At 33.0% G+C, this 16595-nt stretch overlaps 1 protein-coding gene across 2 annotated transcripts in view; it reads left to right on the forward strand.

The window, feature by feature from the left end:
* The first annotated feature begins 8132 nt into the window (after positions 1-8132).
* The window catches only part of LOC18435499 (beta-fructofuranosidase, insoluble isoenzyme 1), a 17803-nt gene continuing 9340 nt past the window's right edge, over positions 8133-16595 (forward strand). The window contains exons 1-3 of one of the 2 annotated variants that reach the window (XM_011625525.3): positions 8133-8379; positions 8511-8519; positions 12416-12890. In XM_011625525.3, the coding sequence (XP_011623827.2) occupies positions 8202-8379; positions 8511-8519; positions 12416-12890 (662 nt within the window). In that variant the 5' untranslated portion in view covers positions 8133-8201. The remainder of the gene's footprint in view (positions 8380-8510; positions 8520-12415; positions 12891-16595) is intronic. The other variant, XM_088854390.1, reaches the window with a different exon arrangement.

The following is a 16595-nucleotide window of genomic DNA, read 5'->3' on the forward strand; positions in this document are numbered from 1 at the left end:
TTAAAGTTGAAGTGTTTTTGGTTAGATTGCCTACTTAATAAAATAGACAGTTCAGATTTTACAATCTATTTGAAAGAAATAAATTGAGGGGATGAAAGCCTTGGTTCCCTCATTTTCCATGCCCTCCATTTTATCTCTTTAACCTTTTTAAGTTTTCCACAATGTTTTCTCTGCAATTTCCTGCTCTTGTATTCTTTGGCCTCTGCTCCTGCTCTTTCTTGTTATATTCCTCAAAACTGTCTCTCTCTCTATCTATCTATCAATCTATTTTTAACCTCTCTCTCTCTAAATATCCCTCTTTCTAACCTCTCTTATTATTGAATTTCATTTCCTCTAAGCAAATCCATTGTCTCTCTAACCTTCCTCTCTCTCTCTTCATGGGCTGCCCATTCTTCTCTCTTCTTGACCACTTGTTGTTAAGAAAATTAGATTTTGAGATTTGGGGATGGTTATTGAGAAAGATCCAAACTTGTGAAATATGGTTTGAACTTTGAAGATGAAAGGGAAACATCACTGTTGAGCAGATAAAGCAACCAGTGAAGAAAGAGTGCTTTTTTATTTTTTTTGAAATCCGTTACTATGAATAAGAATGAATGCTTCTGATACGGCTTTTGTTAAATAGAAATGTGAATTTATCTAAACACTTCTTTTTCTTGAATTAAGTGACTCAACGAGACTTTGTCATATCAGACTTCAGAGACTTTGTCCAATGTGACCTTGCTTCTTGTTGAGGCCATAGCTTTGTAATATGTTTGAGATGTGACTGAGTAACTCAGGCGAGGTTTTGGGGTACAAAAAAAAAAAACCTAAAAATCTCGCACTTCCTCTGCAACTTTCTTTTGAAACTCTCTATACCATTAATTCAAACAAAATCCTACGGTCTCTCTCTCTCTATCAAAACCACTAATTCAAACAAAATCCTATGGTCTCTGCACAAGGAAAACCTCTTTTATTGGAGAATAGTCCTCAAGTGAAATATCTTGAAAAAAGTAGTCAAGTTCCACCTCCTCTTGGCTTGTTTTCACCACTGCAACTTGAAAGGTGGTAACAGATATAGACGAGGACAAAAACTTGTAAGCTTGATATCAGAAATGGATCCCAAGAAAAATCAGAACTACACGATCAGTTTACTGTTGAAACGACGAGAGAGAGCTTTCAAAAATATTTCTCGAGGGGATCCGAAAGAGGATCCGGTAAAACAATGAAATAAAAAACCCTACAGTTGCTCTTAATTTGCGTGTCAAATCCTTAACAAGTGAGGACTGCAGCCTTATGAAAATGCCATCCACATTTGGAAAATTTGATCTTTAGGATGGGTCAGAACATTTCTCTTATGTTTGGACCATGGGCTATCGTGTATATGGTAACAGTCCTACCTCAACAAGTAATGACTTGAGCCTTAATCAATAGGGATTATCTAAAAAAAAAGAAAAAAACAATTTATTTTTTATATATGGAGATCACAATCATTCTTTTCTCTACATTATTGGCAATAAGATCACAATCACCTGCCAGTAGATTACAAGCCGTCTGATTTGTCGTTTAATAGCTAAATATGACTACGAATTCTTATTGTATATAATTCTTAATACACCAAAACCAATAGGGCTTAAAGTAAATATTTTATTTCTAACGGTTTACGAGTATAGGTCGGGTCTAGCTGGACCAGGACTCGGATAGTGTTTCACTCACCCGACCCGTCGGGTCCAAATGCTGGACCAATACCCGGGCATGTATCAAGTACACCTAGCAGGTCCCAGGTCGGATCCGGGTCCATTGCCACCCTTAGTTCTAAGAGTGTCATTGAATAGACACAAAGCTCTAAAAAAAAGAAAATTTCTCAAACTTCGCAACTCACTTCAACCCATTCAATTTGACATCTAATGAGTCGAAATAATTACGACCTCCATGTATAAAAGATAAATGGTCTATTTGTGGACAATCTCTAATCAAAATGGCACCCAAAATTGAAATAAAAAAAATTATATAATTAGACTAGTTACTTTAGATATAAGGAGGTCATAGTCACTGTGGACCATTAGATGTTAAAACAGATGGCTAAAGGCATGCTATTGATTAGCCACAATGTCCAAAAACAAACTTTTAGAGCTTCGTGACACTCAAGCTGTCGAATTTAATATCTAAGAGGTAAAGATGATTATGACCTCCTCGTATCAAAAATAAAATAGTCATGCAAATAAGTGATTTGCATTTAAACCATAGGCTTGACAAGTGTGTAACTATTTATATTATAAAACTTTGTTAGTAATAATGTCCATCCACATCTATAAATTGGATAGAGATCCCACGGTTGTGGACTCTTCCTTCACTAAACATAGGCAAGTTTAGTATAGGAGATGGGAAATTATACTCACTTTTTTTTGGTATAAAATGAGCCACTTCAAATAGATTCATTGTTCCCACCAAAACATCAACTTGGGTAGCCATCCATGTGTAAATGTTTCAAGAAAGTATACAGTGAGATCATCTACGTTTTTTTGTACAAAAAAAAAGTTGTAATCGCTTCTAGCTATTAGGCATGAGTCGGGCAACTGGGGGTGTGCTATTGTTCAAACTTTAAGATAAAAAAACATTTAATGAGCTTTGTGAAAGATCCCTAGCCACCGGATTTGCATTTGATAGTTAAGGATGAGTATGACTTTATTGTACTAAATGTAAACAATCTTATAGGATAAAATCCCAAGTATTTCGGTAATATTATATTATGAACAATTGTTTCATGCGGTCCAAAGGTAAGCATCCATCTTAAAGATGGTTGTAAATTGGTTGTCCATCAAAAATCAATTGTAACTAACAGTCCAAATGTTTTTTTAATATAATTATTAGTTTTCAAAATTTATTTATTATTTTATATTCATAATTTTCATGTTAAAGATTATATATTATCTAAAAATTAAGATGAAATTATATTTAAAATATATCTTTATTGCCAAGCTTGCATTTCTACATGTGAGGGCTTCACTGTTGTGCGTGAAAGCTTTAAACCTGATGGGTTGATTTTTGGCAAATAAAGTATAAGAAATAGAGTATGAAACAAATAACACAAGAACACAAAGATTTACGTGGTTCACCTTAGAAGGCCTACATTCACAAATGCGACAAACTGAAATCCACTATACCAATGAAAGTTACATCATAGATTTTGAGACATATAGTTACTACTCTAACCCTTTTAAGACACTCTCCCGAATGACACTATTTGTAATTCTTCTTTCTCTTTACATCTGGTAACCATTAGCGACAACACTAGATAGAGATGTGAGAGTAACGACAAATTGACTTTCTCTCTAACTAAAAGGAAAAACTACCCAAAATCTTCATGAGATTCGCTTCTCTACAACAGACCAGCCTCGACACTACATGTCATTCTTTCTTCTCTTTACTTTTGGCAACTATTACCGAAAATACCAGACAGAGACACGAGAGCAACAAGAAACTGACTTTCTCTCTAAATAAAATAAAAAACTACCTAAAATCTTAATGGCGACCACTACCCTATAAGAAACCAGTCTCTCAATCATTAATCATTAGGAGTCTACATGAGGTATTATCGTAATGTATCTCTCCATAATAAGCTCTCTTCTTTCTAAGAGAGACCTTTCATCTCATGCACATAGCATCTCATGCACAGGAGGCCTTGCCCCTCATTAATCTCTAACGGAAGAGACATTTCTCATATAGTGATCCAAATAGGGCACACAAATTATCTGCTCTTTTATCCTATATATATAAGATTAATAATCCACACTAAATACGAAACTTCTTGTAAATCTTATATATATCTCAAGAACCAAGTGATATATTTCTAAAAGTCCTAATCTTTTTAGATTTCTATTTCTTTGAGGAAATTTATAAATATCAATATCAATATCAACATCAATCCCACATAATATGAGATTTTTTTAGATGGGTGATTTTGAATAGCACCAAATCCAATGAAGGATATTCACTTGGGTATTGTTAATCTCCAAGGACTATTGTCGAAAGACGAATGGTAAATGTGCATTCTGATGGTGATGGTGGGGGTAAGGCATACAATTTGAAGTCATGTCTTCCACCCTCTTGCCATCTCCAACCATTGCAATGGATAATAACTTCTTCTTCTTTTTTTCTTCTAAATGTTTATGGTCGAGGTATCTTTTGAGCATGTTTACGGGGAAGTGAATTACCAAACAGATGAGTTAGCAAACAGTGGGTTAGTCATGAGGGGAATATTTCTATACTTCCCATGCATTACACAAGAACTATCTTCCTTCTACCATCCAGCCGTCCAATTTTGATCAAGAGAGCTACTCATTGTTTGATCTTAGATCTGACGCTTCAAAGTATTTAATTTTTAGTTTTTTTATATAAATTGTATGAATATGAAATTTGGTATGTGTGTGGGGTGCATTGATAAAAACTATTTAAAATATTTTTTTCGATAAAAATATTATGACCAAAATACTCCTTAAAAATATCAGGGGTATTTTGGTCATTTATTTATCGAAAATATTTTTGTTTATATTTTTCACTAGTGCAGTTTAAAAGAAAATTTGATGTCCAAAATTTGGTGTCAAAATAGTTTATAGAAAAAAAAGTAAAAATAAATAGTGTAAAGACGTGACATTGTGATTGGAGCAATCTTAGCCCTCCATTCAGAATAGACGGTTGGATAAAGAGAAATATATATGTTTTATGCTGTAGGGAAAGCATAGAAAGCTTACCCTAGTCATAATGTCTGTTGATGAGAGCTTTTTTATTTTGTTGTACTCATACTTTCGAAAAGGGAAATTGTCAAAATACACTTATGAGATTAGATATTCAATATTGTATCCATATGTTTTGAATTAATTTCTAAATACCAATCAAAATATGCCAGATTTTTTTTAATAGAACTAAAAGAGTAAAATGTTGAATATTTGAAATGTGAAGTGTACCTTGATAAATTTTCTTTAAAGTTAATTTAGAATCCTCTACACTCACCAAGTTGTGAAAAAAGATTGTAATTTGTTTTCCAATAATGAGCTTTTTCATTGGATCCAACATAATATTTGTGCCCTAATTTAGACTGAAACAAATGCCTAACCCCAATGCATTATATGTATCATGTTTTTGCCACTTTTTTCTGTTATGACAAATCTACATTGGCCGATTAAAATAGATAACGCGAAATACTTTAATCATATTTGTGCAAGTAAGGTTGTCACCTTATATAGATGGTCAAAACAAAAGAAAAAAAAAAGTTGCCGTTTTATATAAGACAGACCCTTCGCCTAAATTTAAGTTTTAACTAAGCTTTCACCAGCTTCTATTGCATAATTCTAATAAGAATTACATTCAGTATTACATGGGAAAGTATATCATAGACTATGTACGTTAACCACAAACGAACATACCAAGTATTGTCCATAGGAAAAAACAATAGAAAAGAGGAAATTTATTAAATATACATAACTCATGAACCATATAACATCCGAGTCATTCTCAACTATTCCAATTCATGATCATGTCCCATTCCCAAGCCCCTCAAACCCAAAAACAAAAAAAAAGGGAAAAAAAAAAAAGAGATAGGTTGTGTATGCCCGTTTGTTGTACGACTATTAGTATGTATCGGTGTTATCAAGAGCATACCAGATCGGCTGGTTTGACTGGATTGCTAACCAACAATTTGGCTAGTTTGATCCAATGACCGATTGTATTATTGAAAAGCCTTTTTGCTTTGTAGACAAGCTTATTTTTATTATTGGGCTAGCAAAACAAAATATGACAATTTTAATTTTGTAATATATTTTATATTTTTATAAATTTTTATTTTTAAAAACCAACTAACCAATACGATAGATATTAATTGGACCAAACCCTAGTTCAATAGTTGCCCCGATTCTAATAATACATATAGCTCAGCTTACATTACGGTTGGAAAAACATTTAATTTGCCAAACATAGTTGTCACCCTCTAATTTTTTATTCAATTTCAAAAGCGCATCAAAATAGACGTGAGTAGTAGTTAGAAGGGGGGTAAATTTAAGATTATTGATAAGTTAAATATATATTTTATATATTTCCTAAAATAAAAAAAATAAAAAAAGGGTCCTATCGATAAACACAACTTTTTGGAAGATAATACCGTCGTATCACCTTATCCCTTAACAGCATTGAATGATTTAACAAAGCTTTTGAGACGCGAGGCATTGCACCGTATTAATTAGCTTAAAAGGCTGAGGGTAATTTTGTTAACACGTTTCAAAAAGTTGGCCTATGTGTCTAAAAGAAGCAGCACGCTATTAAGTTGTTTGATTGAATGTGAGCGGATTCGTCGTGCATGCTTCCTTATCAAATTATGGGCCGTTGATTAAAAAGTTATTTCCAGGATATTGTGAAATCCTATATTATCCATAACATTAATAAAAAGAAGTAAAAAGTGCAGTTCAAGTACTGTTGCAGGCTTGGATAGGGGTAGTTGGCCTGCTAAGTGGCGCAGCTACAAAGATAAGCCCGGTAGCAAAAGTTTATATAGAGCCTAGGCTCTAAACAATCAAATCAGAACCAGCTTCAAAAATTTCATTATAAGAGATTGTTTTGATGTCTAACTATATTTAAATCGATTATTTCGACATCAAGATGCATAGACATGAGAAAAAAATAGATTTTAAATTTTAAAAATAGTGTATTTTGTAATGCATTTTTGGACCGTCAATTTTCGAGATTTTTGAATTTTCATAGATCTATCGATCTGCACTATATTTGAAGCTTTAAACTTTATAAATAAAAATGAAAATATATTTTAAGGTTATCACATAGATTTCTAATGTTGAACCACATTTTTTCGATACTATTTGTAGGTAAGCTCTAATTTGATTGTTTAGAGCCTAGGTTTTATACAAACCGCACCCGCCTAAATTTGTTTTAGTAGGGTAATAATTTGGACACAAGCTACATAGAAAAAGTATATAAAGAGATCATTTTTGTACAAAGAGATCACAATCATTCTTGTTTATTATATTTCAAATTGAGTGGTTGTAAGAATGTCATTAAAAAGATTCAAAATTCAAAAGAAAAATTTCAGACTATATTTTTCCTAGCCATTCAATTTGACATACAATGTGTAGGAGTGATTGTGACCTTATAAGATCAATCGTCTCATTTTACACAATCCGAGTTGTAAGATAATCTCAAAATGTTGATACAATTCAAGTAGTTGAATTTGACCTTTGATAAGATATAGTGATTTGGTCTCCTCATACCAAAAAGTAAATGGACTTATAACCATCTATGTTACGTATACATATGTGTAAGTGTACGATGGGAAGATTCTTGTAATGTTGTAGCTTTTTGATGTTGTATGAGTACAATGGAAAGATTCGTGAAATCTACCAAATCTCCATTATCTTTTCAGCTTTAAATTTCATAGGGACATAAATAAGTTTAATGGTTTTTTTAGTGGGTTTTTTTTTTTTTTCTTAATTATCTGGCTTTTACTATCTCAAATGATCTCCATTAAATTTGCATATATATTTAGAAAAGTCAAATTCTACACCTGTATGATAATTTTTTAAAAAATTTTAATGGTGATCCTACGAAGTCCTACACACGTAAATGCGAAAAGATATCATAAGATCATTACTCTTTTTTAAGTAATTTTAGAGTTAATTTTTTTTTAATATTTAAAAAATAATATCAGTAGAAATAAAAACCACAACACCATATAAAATATAAAAGGTAGGGTACGACACCATTACCCGCGCCCCTTTCTCAATTAAAAGTTGCGGCCTTACAAAAGCCACATCCCATATTGTACGAATAGTAATGAAAATTATTTAGTCCTAAGCTTAGGCTCCGCCAAGGGGATTTATACCATGGCCCAAATCCGATGCCATGCCCGGCCCAAATGACAGACATTTAAAGAAACCTCACCTTGTTTTCCAACGCGTTCAAATGGGGTTCAGGCTTTATACCCTATATATATTACAGACATATTTGGCATTCCAACGCCTGCCGTTTATGAGAACTTTATCCATTCAAATTCCGACTTTCTCTCTCTACTTTTTTTTTATCCTCTCTCTAAAATTTAATTAATGACCTGCGCCTCTATCCTCCTTATTTAAGCTCCATATACTACTCTCCCCTGCACTCTAGGACCAGCTCTCTCTCTCTCTCTAGCACTCTTGGATCAGCTCTTTCTCTCTCTCTAGAGAGCAATGGTGGCGACCTCAGTTAAGTTGTTTAGGCTACTGGTTTTGAGTTATGTTATGCTATGCCATGGCGCCGAAGCTTCGCATGAGCACTACCACACCTTAGACAAGGTAGAGCCAACAACTGTGAAGCCAATGCACAGAACGGCTTACCATTTTCAACCCAAGAAGAACTGGATGAATGGTAAATAGAGATTCGTATTTTCCTTTTTCTGGTTCCTCTTTTTTCCTGTTTTTTGGCAGGTTTTTATGCAACTGAGTGGGTTTGATTGATTGTTTTTTTTGCATGACTTGTTGCAATGGACTTTGGTGAAGATCCAAATGGTGAGTTTATTTTGACTCTTGAGTTTTGAATTTTTTATTGCAGTACTTGGCTTTGGTGAATTATGAAAAGTACCGCTGTATTTTAGAGAGAGAGAGTACGTGTAAAACTGAAGCCATTGCAGCAGAAGTCTTCCTTCTCTTGCTCGTTGATTTATACGGGGGATGAACTTTTCATGTTGCTTTTCTCCTTGCCCCTTCTCTTTCAGGGTGAAAAGAGCCGTTCTTTTTATTTTTCAAATAAATTTATATTATTGAAAGAATATATAGGAGTAAGAATTTTGAATTTTTCACTCTGGAATAATAATTCAAAAATATCAAACTCTTCCCTGTGGCTCTCTTTTCTTAGGGATTGGGCTCGGGCTTGAGTGATTAGCAGCTAGCATTTAGCCTCACTAAATCTTGAGATCAATTTCTACCACTGATCTGCTAGAAAAGAAAAAAAAAAAAAGTTATTTTTCCTTCCCTATTTACCAAAAATATCTCTCCTTTAAATCTATATGGGGAGAAAAGTACTTGGTCTCTCTCCCAAATAAAAACAGCTCTTTGCTTAGTTAATTGTAGACTACAAAATTATGGGAAATTTAAAAAAATATCTAATAAAGATGCATTATTTTGACATTTTACACATTTGCCATTAGTCTAAATCATGAACTGTTTCAAATCATGTGTATTTCGATGGGTATTTTGAAATCAAATATAACAATATGGGTAACATGTTAAATTGTTGATCTTTTACATGTATTTTGATAAAATGCCTTAAAATTAATTATTTTTGTTATAAGGAGTACACCATCACTCTTACCAGTCAGATGCGAAATCAGATGGCTGTGGATGTAATTAGATGGCTGTGGATGTATTACGAAGTCTAAAAAATACACTTTAAGATTTTGAACCTATATCCATATGATTGCAGGATTTATAGGTTAGAAAAGATTGTGACCTTCGAATACTAATATATCCTTAACCATATGATTACGGGATTTATAGGTTAGAAAAGATTGTGACTTTCTTGTACTAATATATTTAACCATATAAGTATGAGATTTATACGTTAGAAAGGATTGTGGCCTATATGATTACGTGATTTATAGGTCAGAAAGGATTGTGGCCTTCTTGTATTGATCTAAATAATCTTACTATATTCTTTTCCTACTTAATTTGCTTTCCACAATAATCACAACCCTATGTTGGCAATAAAATTCCCTGATCTAAATAATCTTACTATATTCTTTTCCTACTTAATTTGCTTTCCACAATAATCACAACCTTATGTGGCAATAAAATTCCCAAATCAATGAGGCATTTTCAAAGCTATCTATAGTTTTCTTTATCTTTTCAATATTACTCTTTCCTTTTGACAAGGTTTTGTAACGCATATTCCTAGTATTTTCATTTTATTATAATCCCTCTGTTGTAGAGAGCAACACATGGTTGCTCTTCTCTCTCTGGACATTTCTCTTTCTAAAAGGATTCCTATCTTTTTCTCTCTCTAGAATAGTCAAAAGGAAGTGGTCATTTGCTGATTATAGAAAGAGAAAAGTTTATATACGTTTGCAGCCTTACGGCAATAGCGGCCTTATAAGCCATCCAATATTTTGGATGGTTCAGATTTCGAATTTAAACAGCATATGTCAATACTTCCAATGGAAGCCATCCAATATTTTGGATGGTTCAGATTTCGTATTTGAACGTCATATGTCAATACTTCCAACTGAAAACAATCGGTGACCTTTCCAGTTGTGTCTCTCTCGACCGTACACCTCTCTCTTTCTCTTCACCCTACTCCACTCTCTCTTATCAAAACGATGCTAGTTTTGCATTGCATGATTATCTCATATAGGTCTTGATCATTGGTGTAATATGAGAAACTTTTTCAAGTGAAAGCTCCCTAGTGGTTTTTAATGGCGGTTTTCAATGGTGCCAATGGTGGTCTTTTGGGCTCCTTTTCTCTGCACCATGTCTTAAGAAAACCATTTCACCTTTTCTGCTCTCTTTGCAAAGTCTATGGCAGTTTCGTATAAGCCCCATTTGTATAAAAATAAAAAATAAAAAATAATTGTTTTATGGTTTCTTTTGGGATATGGTTTCCAACTGAGAAAACCCAATAGGGGCTTCAATAACACTCGAGGCATTTTTCTATAACTTCACCTCTATGTCATTGGTGAGAACAAACCAAATACACCCACTAAGACCAATTGGCTTTTTCAAAGCACCTTCAAGACCCACAACACATATTTGGTGCGAGTATTACAGTGACCGCACCTTGGTGTGTCTCAAAAGAATAGAAAGCCCCTCTTCTTCATTGGCTTCTTCCTTCTCAAATTCAAAGGCCTCACCATTAGAGACCCTATCTACCCATTCTTCAAGCATCGCAGAATGTATTGCAAAAATCATTGAAATTCGACAAAATTGTAGAGAAAATTAAGCAATAATGGCAGAAGAGTGCAGCAGAAATTGGCCACTTCGCATCTCACTTTCCCCTCTCTCACCAAACGCTCTCTATTTACACCTTTTCTCCGTTACTTCCTACTCTAAAACAAAGATGGACGCAAATCTGAGAAAAAATGCATATCAGATTTTTTTGCTCTCTATTGAAATCCAGCTATCCATCTTTCTCTCTCTAGTTAAGGGAAAGAAACTAGGGCACCGGTGAGCGCTGGTCATTCCCTTGGTTTTAGTGCACAATTTCAGCCATTTAAATGTTTAAATGGTGGAGATTGTTTCAACTTTACCTCTACAGGTACGAGTGCATTTGTATGTCAACTGCACGCATAAAGTTATAGAAAAGGCTGTTTGAACCGACCTTTCTTCCTTGGTAAAGACGGAATATAAGGTGGTGGTCCATATGGGAGGGCGGTTAAAAGGTTTATAAATAATCGCTTGTATGTCTCATTTCAACAAAAAAAAAGAGAAATGATTTTATAGGATCTTTTTCCACTTATATGCGTAGGATCTTAAAAGATCATCATTAAATTTGGCACGGATCTTTATCAAGTTCCATACCCATATGATAACTTTTTTAGGGATCCGTGTCAAATTTAATGAGGATCATTTGAGTCCTACACATAGGTGAAGGAAGTACCTATAGGATCATTACTCAAAAAAAAGTTATATAATTAGATCATTTATCTTTGGTATAAAGTGGTCATAATTGATCTTGACCATTAAATATAAAATTGAGAGGCTGCATTTATCTCATTAATCAAATTCAAAGTTTAAAAAAAAAATGAATGAACTTTATAATATGCCTGAGCAGTAAAGTTGTAGTTATTGTGACCTTTGTCGACAAAAGGTAAAAATGGTGTCGTTGTATATAACCCCTTTTTTAAAGAGGTGTCGTTGTATATAACCCCTTTTTGAAAGAGGCGTGAGATATTGAAAAAGGTGAGGTTGTAGCGTGATGCGTGAGAGGTGAGAATGAAAAGTGACGAGTCATTGATGTTACGTGAGAAGAGAAGAGAATAGAATAGAATAGAGTGCATTGAGAAGAGAGAGAAATATGACAGTGTAAAGTAAATAAGGTATAAGCCTTGTTTAATGGAATGGTGGATGTGAGGGTGTTAATTATGTATGTAGTAAGAGAGAAAATATGACAGTGTGAAGTAAATAAGGTATAAGCGTTGTTTAATGGAATGTTGGATGTGAGGGTGTTAATTGTGTATGTAGTAAGGAGCGAATGGAGCATATGAGCTAGTGTTGTTAAAGCGATTATGTTAGTGTTAATAATAACAAAATACGACTATTTCTCTTTATTTGTCCAAATTGTTGTGCCAAATTTGCTACTAAGTGGAATCAGAACTTTGGAAAATTCTCTCAGCGCACACACTCTAACACTCTCTTATGCCTCTTTCTCTCCCTCCCTCTCTCTACGCCAACAATCTTTCTGATCTCTTCAGCTCCCATGTTCTATAAGGGCGTCTACCACCTCTTCTACCAATTCAACCCCTATGGGGCCGTATGGGGCAACATTGTGTGGGCCCACGCTGTCTCGATGGATCTCATCCGTTGGATCCATCTAAAGCCTGCCATCTATCCCTCCGCACCCTTTGACATCAACGGTTGCTGGTCAGGCTCAGCCACCATACTCCCTGATAACACCCCTGTCATCCTATACACAGGGCTCAACTCTCTAAATCAACAAGTGCAAAACTTAGCACTGCCCTTGAACCTATCGGACCCATTTTTGGTCGAGTGGATCAAGCCTGTCGAGCACAATCCATTGATGGTTCCGAGCCAGGGGCTCAATGCAAGCTCGTTTAGGGACCCAACCACGGCTTGGCTAGGTAAAGATGGACATTGGCGTGTGCTGGTTGGCAGCAAGAGGCGAAAACGTGGCTTGGCTTTGCTTTATAGGAGCCGGGACTTTAAGAGGTGCGTTTCGTATTAAAGGAAATATATATATATATATAAACACTACGCAACGTCTATCAACGAAAATGAACAGTGATTTCTCCTATCCCATCACCATCCAAAGTTCATTGTACAGTCACGATTGTCTTGTAGTGATTTATTTTTCATTTTTTTTTCTACAAATCGAAATGATCTGAAATTTGAAGCGTGTATTCATAAAAAACAGGGGAATCTTCGAAAATTATAAAAAAAAATATTTTAAGTGAAAACAATTGTCCAAAATACCCTCAAAAAGTTTTAGGGGTATTTTGATCAATTTATTTTTCACGGATAATTTTTTAATATTTTTATTAGATGCGTCTCAGTAAGATGTACATACTCTCCAAATTTCAAGTCATTACGTTTTGTAAAAATAAAAATAAAAAATAAAACACAATCGGACAATCGTGACCGCGTGATGAAGTTTGAACAGTGATGAAGATAGGCAAAATCACTATTTATTTTTACCTATAGGCGTTGGAAAGACATATATATATATATATATATATATATATATATATATATATATATATATATATATATATATATATATATATATATATATATATATATATATATGGAAAAAGTTTATATAAGGATGCAACTTTATGATGTACCTCAAAAATCCATCGAAGAAAGTAGTTTTAATGTTAAAAAACCCTTTGATTGATCATCTTGACATCCAGATATATGACCATGAAAAATAAATAGATTTTAAGTCTAAAAAAATGTGTATTTTATAACATATTATCTACACCGTCCATTTTCAAGATTTTCATATGTTTATAGATCTACTTAATTTTAACTATTTTTGAAATTTAAAATTTTATAATTAGGTATAAAAATAAAGTTTGAGATAATCCTAAGAACATTTTACATCAAAATTATATACCATGATAAAATTTGAAGGTGCACTTTACCTCTACAGCTACCGATACATCCGTATGCCATATATATATATATATATGGTTTCTAAGTGGCTAGCCCGCATATTGTAGAAATACGGGGCTTGACAATAAATATGTTTTTTAAATATAATTTGATCCTAAGTTTTATTGAGTATATAATCTTTAACATGAATATCATGAATATGAAAAATAAAATAAAATTGAAAACTAAAAATAATAATTATACTAAAAAAACATTTGAGCCGTTAATTACAATTGTTTTTAGATGGGCCACCTATTTGCATCCATCTTTAGGATGGATGCTTTGTAGCTCTGGACCTCATATTATAGAAATGCGATCCAACCCTCTTGAACTCATGAAACAATTTTCTTTTAGATATATTAGCTCATGGGCTGATAGAAGAGTGTAAACCCAACGGCCCATATTGAAACTAGACCAATCAATTATTACAATTGTATTTCGTAATTAAAATTTTAATTTTTTTTTATAAATCCAAATCAATTGAAATTTGAAACGTCTATTTTTAAAAAATAGTATAATCTAATAAAAAATATCAAAAATAATTTGTATAAAATAAATTGATCAAAATACCTTTGAAAAGCTTCAAGGGTATTTTAATCAATTTATTTTATACGAATTATTATTTTAATATTTTTATTAGGTACACTTTGATGAGAATAATTGATACTCCAAAGTTCATGTTATTTGGATTTATATAGAAAATATTAAAATATTATTACCGAAATATTGTCCTGATCATCAGATTGGTTCAGATTCAATTTGGGCCATTTGGTTTATGCTATTCCATCAGTTGATGGATTGACCATAGTATTTTGTTATATATATATATATATATATATATATATATAGGTGCAGTTTATACAGAGCTTAGGCTTGCAACAATCAAATTAGAACCTACCTTCAAATACTGTCGAGAAATTGGTTTCAAGATTGGAAATCTTTGTGATAGCCTTAAAATATATTTTCATTTCTATTTATAAAGTTTAAAGTTTAAAAAATAGTGTCGATCAACAGATCCATGGAAACTTGAAAATCTTTAAAATTGACGGTCAAAAATACGCTACAGAATATATTATTTTCAAAACTTGAAATCCATTTTTTTCTAATGTCCACCACCCATCTTGATGATCAATTTGAGGATGTTTGGGCATCAAAACAATATATTCTAGTGAAATTTTAGAGGTAAGCTCTAATTTATTTGTTTAGAGCCTCGACTCTATATAAACTTTTCTATATATATATATATATATATATATATATATATATATATATAGGTTCTAAGAATAAATCCGTGATGCGATGATGAAATGTTAATGGTGGGAATAGACGTGGGATGCAAACAATTGTTCCCTTTTTTTTTTAAGAATAACGAGGAGGGTTTGAAAACTCGCTAATCTCATAGAAATGGTTGATGAAGGTTAGGGATTGTCAAGTAAGCTATTATAGTTATAGTTATAGAAGCATGGAATCGCCTTATTTCTTGATTTTTAGCTTATTGTTTATTATTTTTATTTTTATTTTTTTAAAACATAGACAGATCTGGCTTTGGAATCGCCAAAGATGGATAGGTCAAATCAGATTGGACCATAGCGAATCTAGATCTTCCAATTTTTAGATACGGGTGATGAATAATTTGATGAGCAATATGCTTACTTCTTTTATATTGGAGATGTCGACAAATATTGGATCATTTGAACTTTTAGAGATAGAGTACCATAGTAACCATAACAATAAATGAAAATGTGGGGCACAATTAATTGGTAGTCCTTAATCGTACATTCACCTTTGGGTGTCCAAAAAAAAAAAAGGTTTCTATACTTCCCTGCAACATAGAAGATCTATGCTTCTCCTATTATCCGGCCATCCAATTTCGATCAAGTGAGCTACTCATCGTTTGATCTTATATCCGATGTCTCATAATATTTTATTTTTAATTTTTTTTATACAAATTATATGATTATGAAATTTGATATGTGCTATCTTCTCATTGATCATTTTATTTTATTGAAAATAATTTTTTTATATTTTTACTAGTGCCTGTTTAATAGAAGATTGGACGTTCAAAATTTGGTGTCAAAATGTTTTATATAAAAAAAATAAAAAAAAATGGTGTAGAAATGTGATATTGTGATTAGGACAATCTTAACCTTTTAGAACGAATGGAGAATGAATGGATAAGGCGAAATATGTAAGTTTTATGTTGCACGGGAAACATAGAAAGCATGATCATGCAAAAACTTTTTGACCTGCATTTTGTTTGCAGCGTATATATGGTGTCGCCCTTGTACCAAATTGTACATTTGTTCCCACGACTCAAGGGGGTTGGGTGAATTAAAAACTATTCAAATCATTTTTTATGTTTAAAATTAATAGTAAAAAAGTTGTAAGTTCAAGATTCGCCATATTTGAGTTTCATCAAAATGGGCGATTCATATCCAGCCTTGTAAGAGATTTGGATGTAGGATAGGTCTTGTGGTTGCATTAATTTCTGTGCATTCTCATCATCATCCAAGCTTTATCCAAACTCATTGGAGTGAGTTACACAAATCATGTTCCGTCAATTCACTTTAATAAAAGCCTCTGACTATATTTTTTTTAATAATTTCTTATTGTTTTACTAAATTGATACTAAAGTGATATAAAGACATTGAGTCTTTGGGGCTTCGAGTCCTCCTTTCACTGGGCGTTCAACATACGGCACTAAATGAACAACTCAGTCCCATAGGACCAGCTGGTTGTTTTGCCCTTTCTCTTTAG

This window comes from Amborella trichopoda, chromosome 12 (genome assembly GCF_054954075.1).
Source record: "Amborella trichopoda isolate Santa Cruz 75 chromosome 12, AtrichopodaSantaCruz75HAP2 v2.0, whole genome shotgun sequence".
Taxonomy (NCBI): Eukaryota; Viridiplantae; Streptophyta; class Magnoliopsida; order Amborellales; family Amborellaceae; genus Amborella; species Amborella trichopoda.